Source organism: Mesoplodon bidens (assembly GCF_964165515.1).
Source record: "Mesoplodon bidens genome assembly, chromosome: X".
Classification (NCBI taxonomy): domain Eukaryota; kingdom Metazoa; phylum Chordata; class Mammalia; order Artiodactyla; family Ziphiidae; genus Mesoplodon; species Mesoplodon bidens.
Genome location: NC_138163.1, coordinates 49,604,935 through 49,622,136, shown reverse-complemented (window position 1 = coordinate 49,622,136; position 17,202 = coordinate 49,604,935). Strand labels below are relative to the sequence as shown.

At 35.4% G+C, this 17,202-nt stretch overlaps 1 protein-coding gene across 3 annotated transcripts in view; it reads left to right on the top strand.

The window, feature by feature from the left end:
- NRK (Nik related kinase) overlaps positions 1-17,202 on the top strand; it is a gene marked incomplete at both ends in the record, with an annotated part of 141,169 nt that overhangs the window by 56,357 nt on the left and 67,610 nt on the right. For all 3 annotated transcript variants that reach the window (XM_081222710.1, XM_081222709.1, XM_081222708.1), the window contains 3 exons: positions 6,248-6,304; positions 7,621-7,692; positions 16,119-16,244. In XM_081222710.1, coding sequence (XP_081078836.1) covers positions 6,248-6,304; positions 7,621-7,692; positions 16,119-16,244 — 255 coding nt within the window. The remainder of the gene's footprint in view (positions 1-6,247; positions 6,305-7,620; positions 7,693-16,118; positions 16,245-17,202) is intronic.

Below are 17,202 nucleotides of genomic sequence, written 5' to 3'. Positions count from 1 at the left end.
GTGCTGCGAACACTGGACAGCTACACATAAAAGAATAAAATTAGAACACTCCCTAACACCATACACAAAAATAAGCTCAAAATTGATTAAAGACCTAAATGTAAGGCCAGACACTCTCAAACTCTTAGAGGAAAACATAGGCAGAACACTTTGACACAAATCACAGCAAGATCTTTTTTGACCCACCACCTAGAGTAATGAATATAAAAACAAAAATAAACGAATGGGAACTAATGAAACTTAAAAACTTTTGCACACCAAAGCAAACTATAAACAAGATGAAAAGACAACCCTTAGAATTGGAGAAAATATTTGCAAACAAATCAACTGACAAGGGATTAATTTCCAAAGTATACAAGTAGCTCATGCAGCTCAATATCAAAAAGCAACCCAATCAAAAAATGGGTGGAAGGCCTAAATAGATACTTCTCCAAAGAAGACATACAGATGGCCAAAAAACACATGAAAATATGCTCAACATCACTAATTTTTAGAGAAATGAAAATCAAAACTACAATGAGGTATCACCTGACACTGGTCAGAATGGCCACCATCAAAATATCTACAAACAATAAGTGCTGGAAAGGGTGTGGAGAACAGGGAACCCTCCTGCAGTGTTGATGGGAATGTAAATTGATACAGCCACTATGGATAACAGCATGGAGGTTCCTTAAAAAACTAAAAATAGAACTACCATATGACCGAGCAATCCCGCTCCTGGGCATCTACCCAGAGAAAACCATGATTCAAAAAGACACATCCACCCCAAAGTTCATTGCAGCACTATTTACAATAGCCAGGACATGAAAGCAACCTAAATGTATGTCAACAGAAGAATGGAAAAAAGAAGATGTGGTACATATATACAGTGGAATATTACTGAGCCATAAAAAGGAACAAAAGTGTGCAATTTGTAGAGATGTGTATTGACCTAGAGACTGTCATACAGAATGAAGTAAGTCAGAGGGAGAAAAAGAAATATTGCATAATATTGCTTATATATGGAATCTAGAAAAATGATACCAATGAACTTATTTGCAAAGCACAAATAGAGACACAGACGTAGAATGGATGAATGGATACTGGGGGGAAGGGAGGTGGGATGAATTGGGAGATTGGGATTGACATATATACACTACTATGTATAAAATAGATAACTAATGAGCACCTACTGTATAGCACAGGGAACTCTATTCAATGCTGTGTGATGACCTAAATGGGAAGGAAATCCAGAAAAGAGGGAATATATGTATACCTATAGGTGATTCACTTTGCTGTACAGCAGAAACTAACACAACAATGTAAAGCAACTATACTCCAATAAAAATTAATTTAAAAATATAAGAGGGCTTCTTATGGTAGGAATGAGAGCTAGGAAAATATTCTTCTTGCTCTGTGATGCTTGAGAATTAAAAGGTCATTCTTTGCACACAAACTCTATTTAAGGGAGCACTCCTAATCCAGTGCAGTTAGTACCTCCTGCATGATATTATTGGAATTACTGATGGTAGGAAAATCAGACCCAAAAAACCCACATTTATAGTTTAAGGTTTTCCTTGTGATTTTCCTGTTTAATAGTCACTAAGACCAGTGGGAAATGTGAGATTATTTAACATTCAATCTAGAATTCAAAGCCAAACTCTTTTCTTAGCATTCTCTATGTGTGTTTTCTACAAATAGTGTTTAAATTTTCATAAAACATACATTGTAATTGATAAAAGGCACATTCTAGAAATTGAATTTGCTGGTGCTGGTTCAACATCTCATTTGGGAGACAATCTGTTTATGACAACATGACCTTCAGCTAAGATCACAAAACAGCTTCTATGTAGTCAGTGAACCACAAGATGGCACCACTGAACAAATATTGTTTATCTCAAGATGACTTCTAGGTTCTTTAGATAAATGCTCAAGAATAGTGTTATCCCTCTTCAAAAGCAACCTCAATCACTTCTGATTGATAGAGTGAATAGAGTATGAAAGGGGCAAATAGTAACTTTACAGTAAAGAAACCTGGCAGACATCACTTAAACCAAGTGATCTAGGTTAACTTCACCAGTGATCAGTCATGGTTATACCATGTACCCCTGACATGATGTAATGAGAAGGGCACTTCACCTCTGTGGTGTTCTTTCCTCAAACCCATGACCTCAGCCTAATCATGAGAAAACATCAGACAAACCCAAAGTGAAGGACATTCTATAGAATAGTTGACCAGTATTCCCGAAAAGTCTCAAGTTCATGAAAAATAGAAAAGTAGACTAAGGAACTGTCACAGATTGCAAGAGCCTAAGGAGATATGACAGCTAAATGGAATGCAGGTTCCCAATGCAAGTCCTACAAAAAGGACTTTAGTGTAAAAACTGAGGAAATCCTAACAAATTCTCTAATGCAGTTAAGAGTATTAGACCAATATTAATTTCTTAGTTTTGACAATTGTGCCATGGTCATATAAGATGTTAACATTAAAAGAAGCTGGGTGAAGGATATACAAGAACACTCTTGTACTGTCTTTGAAATTGTTCTCTAAGTTTGAAATTATGATTTAAAATAAAAATAGTTTAAAAGTCAAGATACAGAAGATAGTCTCTGAAATACTAAGTTAACAGGAAGCAGTTTTCCATTTATCTAGTATCTGCATATTCTAGACTTCTATGGAAGCTTGCATAATGGTTAGGCATATTAACCCCATATATGGTTCCAAGATCTGGGGTTTAATTCCTCTATAGACACAGTGAGCATGTTTTTAAAACCCCACATTAGGATTCCTTGTCTGTCAAAATAATTTTGTGCAGTTTTCAAGTGAGAGAATAAATCCCAGATAATGAGGATGGAAGCAAGTTGATTTTCTCTGTTCTATGGCAGTTGGTGGCACCTTTTAAAGATATTCAGTTATCTCACTAATGTGTGTCATGAGTATGATGGCTGTGTATTCCAGAGTGTAAAAACTTTTGTGGTTTACTAACCATAGATCAAATAATGCAATATATGGCTAATACCTTTGCTAACAAGCCAAATATTTGTGTGGCACAGGATATTATTTTGGCTCACAAAAACCTCTTAGAATCAAGGAAGTAAATATTTTAACTCCTCTAAAGGGTGTGTGAGAACCAGTTTCCAACATGTTGTATTTGACTAAAAAGTTTGACTAAAAAGTGTTTTGACTAAAATTTGACTAAAAAGTGTTTATGGGAATAATTAGAAAAACAATACTTTCTACGTCATGATACGGGCTAAATAGATAAAAAATATTAATATATATTTTCTCCCAGAGTTGTAAATAAATGTGGGACTCTCCAACATATTTAAATTTCCACATGCAAGAGAATGAAATTGGACCCCTATCTTACACCACTTACAAAAATTAACACAAAATGGGTTAAGGACTTAACCTGGAGTTGTAAAGCTCCAAGAAGAGAACATAGGGGGAAAATCTTCTTGACGTTGATCTTGGAAAGGATTTTTTGGATATGACACCAAAAGCACAAGCAACAAAATCAAAAACTTAAGTGGGACTACATCAAACAAAAAACCTTCTGCACAGCAAAAGAAACAATCAGCAAAATGAAAAGGCAACCTACAGAATGAGAGAAAATATTTGCAAATCATCTATCTGATGAGGGGTTAATATCTAAAATATTAATTACTTTTCTCTAATCAGTCAATAACCTACAACATTTTCCTTTCCTTTAAAAATCCTAGTCTTTGGTAACTGTCATGCTCCACCCAAAACTGCTCGCCTGATCCTAGACATTTCCTTATACCTGGATCATTAGTTTCTGAACTGTATCCCAAGTCCAGCCCTATTCCCTTGCTTAGTTTCTATCCTTCTAGCCTTGTGTACTAGTTTCCTAGGTCTGCTGTAACAAATTACCAAAAACTGGATGGCTTAAAAGAAAAGATATTTATTCTCTCACAATTCTGGAGGCTAGAATTCCAAAATCAAAGTGTCTGTAGGGCCATTCTCCCTCTGAAGGCACTAGGGAGGAAGCCTTCCTTGCCTCTTCTAGCTTTGGGCAATTGCCAGCAATCCTTGGTTTTCCTTGACTTGTAGACACACTGGTCCAATCTCTGCCTCTGTCATCACATGGCATTCTCCCTGGGTATTTGTGTCTAAATTTTCCCCTTCTTATAAGGTCACTAGTTATTGGCTTTAGGGCCATCCCTAATTGAGTATGACTTCATCTTAACTGATTACATCTACAAAGACCCTATTTTCAGAAAAGGTGACACCCACAGGTACCAGTAGTTAGAACTTCAGCATATTTTTTGGAGGACACAACTGAACACAAAACACCTTGACCTGACTCTCACAGGCCTGACTCCATAAACTGAAACCAACAATCCATGCCATTCCCCATCAGTGCTACAACAATCTAACCAGTATAGCTGTTTAATGTTAGTTCTTAGGCATGAACTGGAGTTCAATCAAAGTGCTGGTGTTTCTAGACTTACTGTATTTCCTTGAAAGTCTTCTGATCCATTTCTGACACATGGCTTCATTTACAGACAGTGGCTTGATCAATAGGATTGAAGTAACCTTAAATGTATGGGATTAAATCCTATCAAACATATCAGTGGAGAAAATGGAGTTTTGACACTCACATAGCATGTAACATTGATAGCAATGGTAGAGTGGGATTCTTTTTCTTTTGCGCTTCTTTGATCAGTTGGCTTTATTTTGATGAGAAAACTTGTAGGAATCATCTAAAAACAGTATTCATATACTTCACAGCATATGCTTTATAAGAGAGGTTTAACAACAAACTAACAATATATTTAAGTATCACTGTCCTGAAATCAAGGAATCTCGATCTTCTGCATAGTTACTCACTTGACAGGTTACCCAAGATATTTAAAATATTATACAGAAATACCACCCCTCATTTGATCATTCTATAAGTTAAAAAGTGTGGCTGTTTTTCACATGAGATCTGTGAGTAGTGACAGTCCTTTGTTTTGCCCCTATATTAGTTTACTACAGTTGCAGCAATAAATCCACAAATTAGGTGGCTTTAAACAGAAATTTATTCTCTCATAGTTCTCAAGGCTGTAAGTCTGCAGATTCATTCTCCCTCTGAAGGCTCTAGGGAAGAATACTTCCTTCCCTCTTCCTAGCTTCTAGTGGTTGCCAGCAATCCTTGGCATCTCTTGACTCATAGCTGCATCACTCCACTTTCTTCCTGTCTTCATATGACCATCTTCCCGTGTGTGTGTGTGTGTGTGTGTCCAAATGTCCCTCCCTTTTCTCTTATAAACATACTAGTCACTGACCTCTGTAATCCAGTATGACCTCATTTAACTTGATAGCAACTGCAAAGACCCTATTTTCGAGGAAGGTCACAATATGAGGTTATGGGTGAACCTGAATTCTGTGGAGATACTGTCTAACCCAGTACAGCTGAAGAATCAAATCTGCTGGAGAACTATCAGAAAAGGCATTCTGTTTCAAGTTCAAGCCTTACTCATATCAATATCAGACTGATTTTTTTTCTATGACTACAGCTTGAAATATTTTAAAAGGCACCAGCTGCAAAATAAGAACTCTTGTTCCAAACCTCTGTGTTCATTTTTGAAAATTATAAACCTGTAACTTGTACTCACATTTTCTAAGTCCAAGTTCTTAGAATTCAGAGTGTTTTCAATAAGAAAGAATCTTTCAGAACTCCTGTTCATAAATATTTTTGGTTCATATGATTGAGGGCACACTAAGTGGTTTAAAGGCCATTGAATTAATTATGTATCACTCTTTTCTGTGATCATTATGGAAAAAACACTTTTAGTATGTGAAAGGTGTTCAATAGAAATATCTGTCTGCATAGTACCACGTAATCAGTTGGAAAAATGTTCAATAAAACATTTCCTTTTTCCCTATCTCCAGTCTGAAATTTTTACTTTTTATCTGGGTGCTTCAGTGCCATGTAAACCTAGATTAAAGATACTAAGAAAGCAATGCCTTCAAATGGCCAATCATGTCCACTACTCAAATCAAACATAAAAAGCAAAACTGCATAAATTTGCTTGATTTTTTGAGTGACATGGTTGGGGTTTCTTTAAAATGTTCATAATTTAATATTTCTGTCCTCTACGTAATACCTTATAGTTAATCTCTATATAATATTTTATATTTCATAATAGGCTACAATGTTTAACCTTATTTAATTTTAATATTTTTTTACTTTGTTTACTTCTTGATTGCTAGATTATATAGCCAGCATTTGATGTTTATTACTATCCTGTGTTTCAGGGACTCCATGAAAAGACTGGTGCACTTACAGCTGTTAAAGTGATGAATGCTCGTAAGGTAATATTACCTCCTATCTGTATTCTGTTCCCTTAGTAGACTATGGTCTTGTGATAAACAGCTCAGAAAATATTGTATTTTTTATCATTGTTATATATAATTATCTTAATCTGCATTTATTATATTTATCATTTAATATTATTTCTATCATTAGTATATTATTTTTATTATTTATTACATTTACACGTAAAAACTTCTACTCACAATGAAAGTGCTATATATTTTAGTATTCTATAAAAATGAAAAAATATCTGTACTCCTGTCTATTTCTAGTTGATTATCTGTTTCCAGGGATAGTAAAAAGTAGATTTCCTCTAATGTTGTGTTAGTCCTCTCTTTCATCATATTTCTTTCCCTCCCCAACCATTCCTTTTGAGAGTTGAGGCCACTAGATTTTCAATGACAGGTAGAAGGAAAAGAACTTGTCTGAGATGCACATTTTTCATGTATTTTCTGACAGATGCGTGAGAGAGACAGTTTAATTCACACTGTTCCTGCTAACATTCATAAAGCTGTGTCGTGGTTCATAACATATTGTCATAGAATTTGTTAAGCCCTGATTTCTGTCCTCTTTCTTTAGCATGAGTGCCTCACTTTCTCAAGATAATATTAGCATGAGCATAGCAAAGGTCAAAACATTTTCACTTCACTACACCCTAAAGGAAAATTCTCAAATATTATATTTGAAAAATTGTACATGTTAACTGAGTTGTTATCAATGCCATAAACTGTTCTTTTCCAATTTGTGCAGGAAGTGAATTGCTGAAACTATTTTAAGAGTTGCATGCTTTTTGTTTTGCTAGTAAATGTCAAATGTTGCAAACCAACATGAGTTTCAATGAATTTTGAGGTTTTGTGGACTTATTTTGCCCTATAAACCATGACTTCCAAATAATCAGCCTGGTGTTTTTTGAGTGAGACTCTCTAAAATACTTATTTCCTTTTTTTTTAACTTGAGAGACTTTGACCCACACTTAATCTACATTTCAGATACTCTAACTTGAAATAGTTAAAAATCATGTTCAGCCCATAGATAGTGTCAATTACCTTGTTTATTTTTGGGGGGAAATAGCACTTTACTAACATCAAATTGTAATATCCCATTAATGGCAGTTAAATTTGTTACTATGAATTTGGTGCCAAGTTTCTGTATATATAAGAATCTGATTATTTATTAAAACTATTAGCAAAAATTGAGAGAGGAATAATATTATGTTACTCTTCCATTTAGTACTAGAAAGCACAAAGCACTTAAGAATAAATCATTTTCAGAGTGTACCAGTGGGTTTAATACCATTTTATTCTTGGCTTTGCAGACCCCTTTACCTGAAATAGGGAGGCGAGTGAGAGTGAATAAATATCAAAAGTCTGTCGGGTGGAGATACAGTGTAAGTACTGAAAGCCTTCATTAGCCCCCAAGCCGTTTTTCCTTTAATTTTCAAGTTAAACTAGTCCCTTTGTGTTGTATCATTATCTTTAGAAGGCCACCACTAAAATGTTCTTGCCTAAAAGTGATAACATATTTATGTTTTTAACATATTCACATAGTTTCATTCATTATATGTGAACACTAGCATCTATCAGAAAGCAGGGCCTGGAAGAAATGGTTCCCTGAACAGGTAAGTGTTGACTGCAGATAAAGGACTGAGTAAATTCACAGTGCTCTATGCCCTTTAGCTGAGTAATAACAAAAGAGATGATGCGAACAAGAGTGAATTTTGCCTAAAATTGGACTTGGCAAGGTCCTTTTTACACCTTTTACACGGTATTCCGGACTGACTGACTTTTCCCCCATTATGATTCTAAGAAACATTGCCATCATATATGAGCACAATGATGACTACTTTTTTGTATGTGTGAGACCAGTAGAAGACAGAAAACCAACAGGCTACCCAGCCTAAGAGTGTTGAGACATCTGACACAGTACTTGAATACATGAAGGAGTGTGAAAGTGCTTTCTACTTGAAGCTTTTTAACTGCTTTACAAAGCAGTATCTATTACTCTGATAATTTGCTGGCTCTAGAATAAGCGCTGGCAAAGGAAATTATTTTTCAGGAGATGTTGATGATCTGGATGTTAGTGATCTATCAAAATATTCTCTGGGCCTAAATGTAGAGTTTTGCTCTTACAATATAATTGATATATTTTTTCTTAATTGTCTCCCCTGCAGTTAACTATCTAGTAGTCAAATATTTTCAACCTTTTGTGTCTTAATAAATATGCTCCCAGACCCATTTAAAATAACCTTTTCCATTAACAATCACATCCAGAAGAACTTTCTAGTTATATTAGGAAGGTATTGGTAAAGAATTTCATGATTGGTTTAGTAAGTACTGGGCTCCTGTTTTGTTTACAGTGTATCTTGGGAGACAAAGCATATCCAAAAGTAACAGGTAGTATTGATAAATAACATGCTTTGGTTGATCAAGAATCTGTGAAAGGGACTTCCCTGGTGGCACAGTGGTTAAGAGTCCACTTGCCAATGCAGGGGACACAGGTTCGATCCCTGGTCTAGGAGGATCCCACATGCCGTGGAGCAACTAAGCCCGTGTGCCACAACTACTGAGCCTGCTCTCTAGAGCCCTCGGGCCACAACTACTGAGCCCACGAGCCATAACTACTGAAGCTCGCCTTCCTAGAGCCCATGCTCCACAACAAGAGAAGCCACCGCAATGAGAAGCCCATGTACCACAACAAAGAGTAGCCCCCGCTCACCACAACTAGAGAAAGCCTGTGCGCAGCAACAAAGACCCAATGCAGCCAAAAAAATAAATAAAATAATAATAATAAGAAAATGATCACATTCTTTAAAAAAAAGAAGCTATGAAAGGTAAGATATGAAAATTATAATTGTTTCACCAATTTTGGCTTCATCAAACATTTGTGTTAATAAATTCATTTAAAGTTCATCTCCAAACCCTCACTGATATTCTTTTTATAAGGAAAAACATTTTGATTCTAGAACTGGGTGAAATTCCAAAGCAAGTTTTGGCATCCTTGAGCTGCCTCTTCTTGACAAAAAGCAGGATATTCAGGCCACTCTGGGATCAACTGGCCCTGAGCCAGGAAATGCTATAGCATCATATTACTGGGATATATGTGACAGTTTTAAATTACCCACTTGGCCTGATGGATATAATGTACTTATGTGTTTCTCACAAGCTCAACTTCCTGTTAATTGAGAATGACAAACATACTAATGCTTTCCAAACATATCTGATCTTGGTCTATTGGTTTTGGGGGAGTTTACATTTATATGGGAAATCCACTCTTAAAAGTTTTTCTAGTTGGGAACTTTGTATCCTCTGATTATATATTTTACTAAGAAAAATAAGTGATCGGACAGTTAGCATCTCTAAATCACCCTGAATCCTTTGGGGTAAAGAGTTTGTGACTTGCACACACATCTCATTAAGTCAGGAGGTTATGGAAAGAGCAATAATGTGGAAGTTCAGAAACATGAGTTCAAATGCCACATCTACCACTAAATAGCCAAGAAGTTTTTGGGAAAGTAGTCTTACCTCTCTAGGCTTCAGGTTTCTCATAGGTAAAATGGCACCAGAATATTTGGCCTGTCTATAACAAGGTTAAAAGTATGGTTAAATGTAACTACAGAGCAGCCTAGAGCCCAGCCATTCTCCTCTTCCTGCCTGAGGACATGAGATTTCTTACCCAGAAAGAAAAGGAAGCTCTTTGATATCAAACTACCAAACAAATTAAACGACTCAATCTAGCCTGTGCTTCTTTTTAACCTTTTCTTTGTGTTCTTATCCTCACACCATCATCTCATTCTTATTTATTGCACTCTTTATGAGTTCATATTTCTCTCAGCAGAATCTTGGTGCCTTGCTATGAACTGAGAGTGCCCCTGTACATAAAGAATTGCTAGTTTCTGAGGTTTATTCCTATATGATTGCAGATATTGTTACAATTTCAAAGAAGGGCAACATCACAAGGGAGGCAGAAAGTTTAAGGGTCCTACATTGCAAGAATGAAAGCCACAAGGATCAATATTTACCTTGTAGAAAACAGGTTAAGGGGATTCGAAGGAAACTTATTAACCAAGCTTCCTTGGGAGGTTGGGATGAAACTGGAACCTGAACTTCTAATATAATTCTTATGCTACAAGTGATTGTTTTATTCATTCATGCCTTTATTACACAATAAGTACAAAGAGAGTCTGTCACTGGGGTTTCCAAGTGGAGAAATACGGCTCCATCCCCTCCCCCAAAGACATAAAAGTGTCTAGATTTTTTTTATAGTAATTGAATGTTTATGGATAAATCCACTGGAAAATCCTAGGGAAATGCAAAAAAAATGTTCTACAGATGTATTTTCCCCTACTTCCAGGTCTTCAAGTCAAGGTAATTGAGGGAAATGCTGAGGAGAACTAAAGATAGTTAGAGGTTCACACATTAACTGCTTTTAAGGCCAGTTGGCCCTGTTCTAATTCATCGCCCAAAATAAGCCAAAGGTATCATTTTTCACTGGATTTAAGAACAGGAGTTTAACTGTATCTTTAATTTAAAAGTCTTCACTGAATAACCAAGAGATCACTGAAGAAATCAAAGAGGAAATCAAAAAATACCTAGAAACAAATCACAATGAAAACACGAGGACCCAAAACCTGTGGGATACAGCAAAAACAGTTCTAAGAGGGAAGTTTATAGCAATACAATCCTACCTTAAGAAACAAGAAACATCTCAAATAAATAACCTAACCTTACAGCTAAAGCTATAAGAGAAAGAAGAACAAAAAAATAGGAAAATTAGCAGAAGGAAAGAAATCATAAAGATCATATCAGAAATAAATGAAAAAGAAATGAAGGAAACAATAGCAAAGATCAATAAAACTAAAAGCCGGTTCTTTGAGAAGATAAACAAAATTGATAAACCTTTTGCCAGATTCATCAAGAAAAACAGGGAGAAGACTCAAATCAACAGAATTAGAAATGCAAAAGAAGTAACAACTGACACTGAAGAAATACAAAGTATCACAAGAGATTACTACAAGCAACTCTATGTCAATAAAATGGACAACCTGGAAGAAATGGACAAATTCTTAGAAAAGGACAACCTTCTGAGGCTGAACCAGAAAGAAATAGAAAATATGAACAGACCAATCACAAGCACTGAAATTGAGACTGTGATTAAAAATCTTCCAACAGACAAAAGCCCAGGACCAGATGGCTTCACAGGCGAATTCTATCAAACGTTTAGAGAAGGGCTAACACCTATCCTTCTCAAACTCGCCCAAAATATAGCAGAGGAAGGAACACTCCCAAACTCATTCTATGAGGCCAATATCAGTCTGATACTAAAACCAGACAAAAATGTCACAAAGAAAGAAAATGACAGGCCAATACCTCCGTTGAACACAGATGCAAAAATCCTCAACAAAATACTAGCAAACAGAATCGAACAGCACATTAAAAGGATCATACACCATGAACAAGTGGGGTTTATACCAGGAATGCAAGTATTCTTCAATATACGCAAATCAATCAATGTGATACACCATATTAACAAATTGAAGGAGAAAAACCATATGATCATCTCAATAGATGCAGAGAAAGCTTTCAACCAAATTCAACACATACTTATGATAAAAACTCTCCAGAAAGTAGGCATTGAGGGAACCTACCTCAACATAATAAAGGCCATATATGACAAAGCCACAGCCAACATCGTTCTCAAAGGTGAAAAACTGAAAGCATTTCCACTAAGATCAGGAACAAAACAAGGTTGCCCACTCTCACCATTATTCAACATAGTTTTGGAAGTTTTAGCCACAGCAATCAGAGAAGAAAAAGAAATAAAAGGAATTCAAATTGGAGAAGAAGAAGTAAAGCTGTCACTGTTTGCAGATGACATGATACTATACATAGAGAATCCTAAAGATGCTACCAGAAAACTACTAGAGCAAATCAATGAATTTGGTAAGCTAGCAGGATACAAAAGTAATGTACAGAAATCTCTGGCATTCCTATACACTAATGATGAAAAATCTGAAAGTGAAATTAAGAAAACACTCCCATTTACCATTGCAACAAAAAGAATAATATATCTAGGAATAAACTTACCTAAGGAGACAAAAGACCTGTATGCAGAAAATAATAAGACACTGATGAAAGAAATTAAAGATAATACAAACAGATGGAGTGATATGACATATTCTTGGATTGGAAGAATCAACATTGTGAAAATGACTATACTACCCAAAGCAATCTACAGATTCAGTGCAATCCCTATCAAACTACCAATGGCATTTATCAGAGAACTAGAACAAAAATTTTCACAATTTGTATGGAAACAAAAAAGAGCCCAAATAGCCAAAGCAATCTTGAGAAAGAAAAACGGAGCTGGAGGAATCAGGCTCCCTGACATTAGACTATACTACAAAGCTACAGTAATCAAGACAGTATGGTACTGGCACAAAAACAGAAATATAGATCAATGGAACAGGATAGAAAGCCCAGAGATAAACCCACGCACATATGGTCACCTTATCTTTGATAAAGGAGGCAAGAATATACAGTGGAGAAAAAACAGCCTCTTCAATAAGTGGTGCTGGGAACACTGGACAGCTACATGTAAAAGAATGAAATTAGAACACTCCCTAACACTATACACAAAAAGAAACTCACAATTGAATAAAGACCTAAATGTAAGGCCAGACACTCTCAAACTCCTGGAGGAAAACATAGGCAGAACACTCTATGACATAAATCACAGCAAGATCCTTTTTGACCCACCTCCTAGAGTAATGGAAATAAAAACAAAAATAAACAAATGGGACGTAATGAAACTTAAGCTTTTGCACAGCAAAGAATACCATAAAGAAGACGAAAAGAGAACCCTCAGAATTGGAGAATATATTTGCAAATGAATCAACGGACAAAGGATTAATCTCCAAAATATATAAACAGCTCATGCAGCTCAATATCGAAAAAACAAACAACCCAATCCAAAAATGGGCAGAAGACCTAAATAGATATTTCTCCAAAGAAGATATACAGATTGCCAACAAACACATGAAAGGATGCTCAACATCACTAATCATTAGAGAAATGCAAATCAAAACTACAGTGAAGTATCACCTCAAACCGGTAAGAATGGCCATCATCAAAAAATCTACAAACAATAAATGCTGGAGAGGGTGTGGGATCCCTCTTGCACTGTTGGTGGGAATGTAAATTGATACAGCCACTATGGAGAACAGTATGGATGTTCCTTATAAAACTAAAAATAGAACTACCATACGACCCAGCCATCCCACTACTGGGCATATACCCTGAGAAAACCAATTCAAAAACAGTCATGGGCCACAATGTTCATTGCAGCTCTATTTATAATAGCCAGGACATGGAAGCAACCTAAGTGTCCATCAACAGATGAATGGATAAAGAAGACGTGGCACATATATACAATGGAATATTATTCAGCCTTAAAAAGAAACAAAATTGAGTTATTTGTAGTGAGGTGGATGGACCTAGAGTCTGTCACACAGAGTGAAGTAAATCAGAAAGCGAGAAGCAAATACTGTATGATAACACATATATATAGAATCTAAGAAACAGAAAAAAATGGTCATGAAGAACTTAGGGGCAAGACGGGAATAAAGACGCAGACCTACTAGAGAATGAACTTGAAGATACGGGGAGGGGGAAGGGTAAGCTGGCATAAATTGAGAGAGTGGCATGGACATATATACACTGCCAAATATAAAATAGCTTGTGGGAAGCAGCCGCATAGCACAGAGAGATCAGCTCGGAGAGATCTACCTAGAGGGGTGCGATAGGGAGGGTGGGAGGGAGGGAGATGCAAGAGGGAAGAGATATGGGGATATATGTATATGTATAACTGATTCACTTTGTTATAAAGCAGAAACTAACACACCACTGTAAAGCAATTATACTCCAATAAAGATGTTAAAAAAATGAAAATAAAAAATAAAGTCTTCTTTTTTTTACATACTACAAATATATTTCACTTTGTACAATAAAAGTATTCCTGAAAAGTTTATATAAATTGAACTTTTATAGATGCTGTAGGAGAGTTTTGTTTATTTACAATTAAATGAAATTTATAGCTAGTAGGAATTCAGACCACTTATCTCTCTGGATAGATAGATAGATAGATTGATAGATTGATAGATAGATAGATAGTATTTTTTACATATTTACCACTGTAGTGATTAGGAAAATAATGAATTTAAGCATTTAAAAAGATAGGACAAATTAAACCAGTACCTTTAAAATTCAGTCAATCACAAATTAATCAAGGCAGTGTGGTACAAGCATAAGGATAGATACATAGATCAGTGAAATAGAACTATTTCCATATATCTGTGGTCAACTAATTTTTGACTTGGGTGAAAAGACAATTCATAGGGAAAGACTAGTCTTTTCAACAAATGATGCTGAGACGACTGGATATCCACATGTAAAAGAATGAAGTTAGTCCCCTACTTTATATGAAAATTAACTCAAAATGGATAATAAACCTAAATGTAAGAGCTAAAACTATAAAATGTTTTGAAGGAAAATTGGAGTTCATCTTTATGACCTTGGATTTGGCAACGGATCCTCACATATGACACCAAAAGTTCAATCAACAAAACAAGAAATTGATAAATTGGACTTCATCAAAATTAAAAATTTTGTTCCCCAGAAGACACTATCAAGAAATTGAAACGAGCACCTGCAGAATGGGAGAAAATATTTTCAAATCTATAAAGTACTTATATATAGAATATATAAATAAATCTTACAGTTCAATAATAAAATGACTATTAACCCAATTTAAAAATAGGGGCAAAGATATTCTATTAGACATGCCTCTGCCCATAAAATGATCCTTAACACCATCAGTCTTTAAGGAATTGCAAATCAAAACCACAGTGAGATACCACTTTACACCCACTATGATGGTTATAATAAAACAGAAAATAATAAGTGTTGGTGAGGGTATAGAGAAATGAGAACCATCATTGACCTTGGAATGTAAAATGGTGTAGCCACTGTGGAAAAGTTTGGCATTTCAACAAAATGTTAAATATAGCATTACCATTTGGCCTAACAATTTTACTCCTAGTTATATACCAAAGAGAAATGAAAACATATCCACACAAAAAATTGATATAAATGCTCATAGCAGCATTATTCATAAGAGCCAAAGGGTAGAAATAACTCCTTCAGCTGATGAATGGTAAATGAAAAGGAATGAAATACTGATATGTATTACAAATGGGTGAATCCTGGGGGAAAAAAGCTAGTCACAAAAGTTCACATACTGTATGATTTTCATGTATATAAGATGTTAAGGATAGATAAATCTACAGAGATAGAAATATATTTGTGGTTGCCTAAAGCTGGGATGTGTGTGGCAGAATTTGGGGATGATAGCTAAAGGGTATGGGGTTTCCGCTTGGGGTGATAAAAATGTTCTAAAATTGATTGTGGTGATGGTTGAATAATTTTGTAAATATACTAAAAACCATTGAATTTTACACTTTAATTGGGTGATTCCAGTTAGTGAAAACTTTATACAGTGGCCATTGCTGCTGGTCCAGGGATCACACTTTAAGAACCATTGAATTAAAAGATATTTAATTAACCTTTATTTTCTCCCAAATTCCCAGTTAACCCCAGATCTCCATTCTGACAATTCTAGTTGACATCTTATTATAAATTGCTGTGGGATATAATGGGTTGCCATAGGATTCTCCTTCTTTGATCTACTATAGTTTAGGGTCCCATAGTCATTGAGTGGCATAGCTTTGGAATTTTATTGTCTATTCTTATTCTACAGGATGAAGAAGAAGATCTCAGGACTGAACTCAACCTTTTGAAGAAGTACTCTTTCCACAAGAACATTGTGTCCTTCTATGGTGCATTTTTCAAGCTGAGTCCCCCTGGCCAGAGACATCAACTTTGGGTGTGTATTCAGTTACCTTGATCTTATTGCATAAGACTAAGTCTCACTTGAGGGCATAAACTTTCATAAGCTGAGATGTCATTTTTGTGCACCTACAGGAAAACTTAAGCATTCAACTGATCAAAGTAGTATGGAAAAAAAGTGCTCTGATTCTTGGATATGGGAGTGATAAAATATGGAAAAATAAATTAAGTGCCTGTCAAGGGGCTCAGGAGTAGAATGGGAGAAGACTCGAACACTGGAAATATCTAACATATTTTTTAAATAGAGTTTTGTTGCTTTTAACTTTATGTAGTTACTACATTTACTTGTAAATTAAAGGTATAGCTAAGGACACTACCTGATGGACTTGGGAATAATGACTGGATAAATATTGATTCTAATTCACATTTGGGAAGAGCATATGAATGCAATTTAAGTGTTTGCTAAGTATATGCACTTATGTTTAAACATAATTCCTAGAAACTGTTTCTAAATGGTTAGTTGACATCCTTGTCTTAGGCTTCATGCCTATAGTATCATGAATTACAATCAATGAAGATATAAATTTTAGAGGCTAAGTGAGACCCATGCTACAGTTACCAGAATTGTTGCTGCCTCCCCCTATAGGAGATGTAATCAAATCACAAGAAAATGAACTTTGATCAAGGATATCTTTATTTAAAAAGGAATATTTAGAACATAATCTGGGGTCGGTGTACACTTGCTTACATTTCAATTTCTAATCCAAGTCAAGAGTAGCATTTTTTAAAAAAATAATGACTGAGACTTTTCAGGATCTTCAAGAGTCAAAGAAAGCTTCTGTTACATTTTATGTGTGAACTTTAGGAAGCAGGATAGTGGACATAGAAAGGTTTTCAACAAGGGATTGAATTGAAACAGTGGTTCTCAAACTTTAGCCTGCATCAGAATTTCATGGGGATCCTGATAAAACACACATTGCTGGGCCCCACCCACA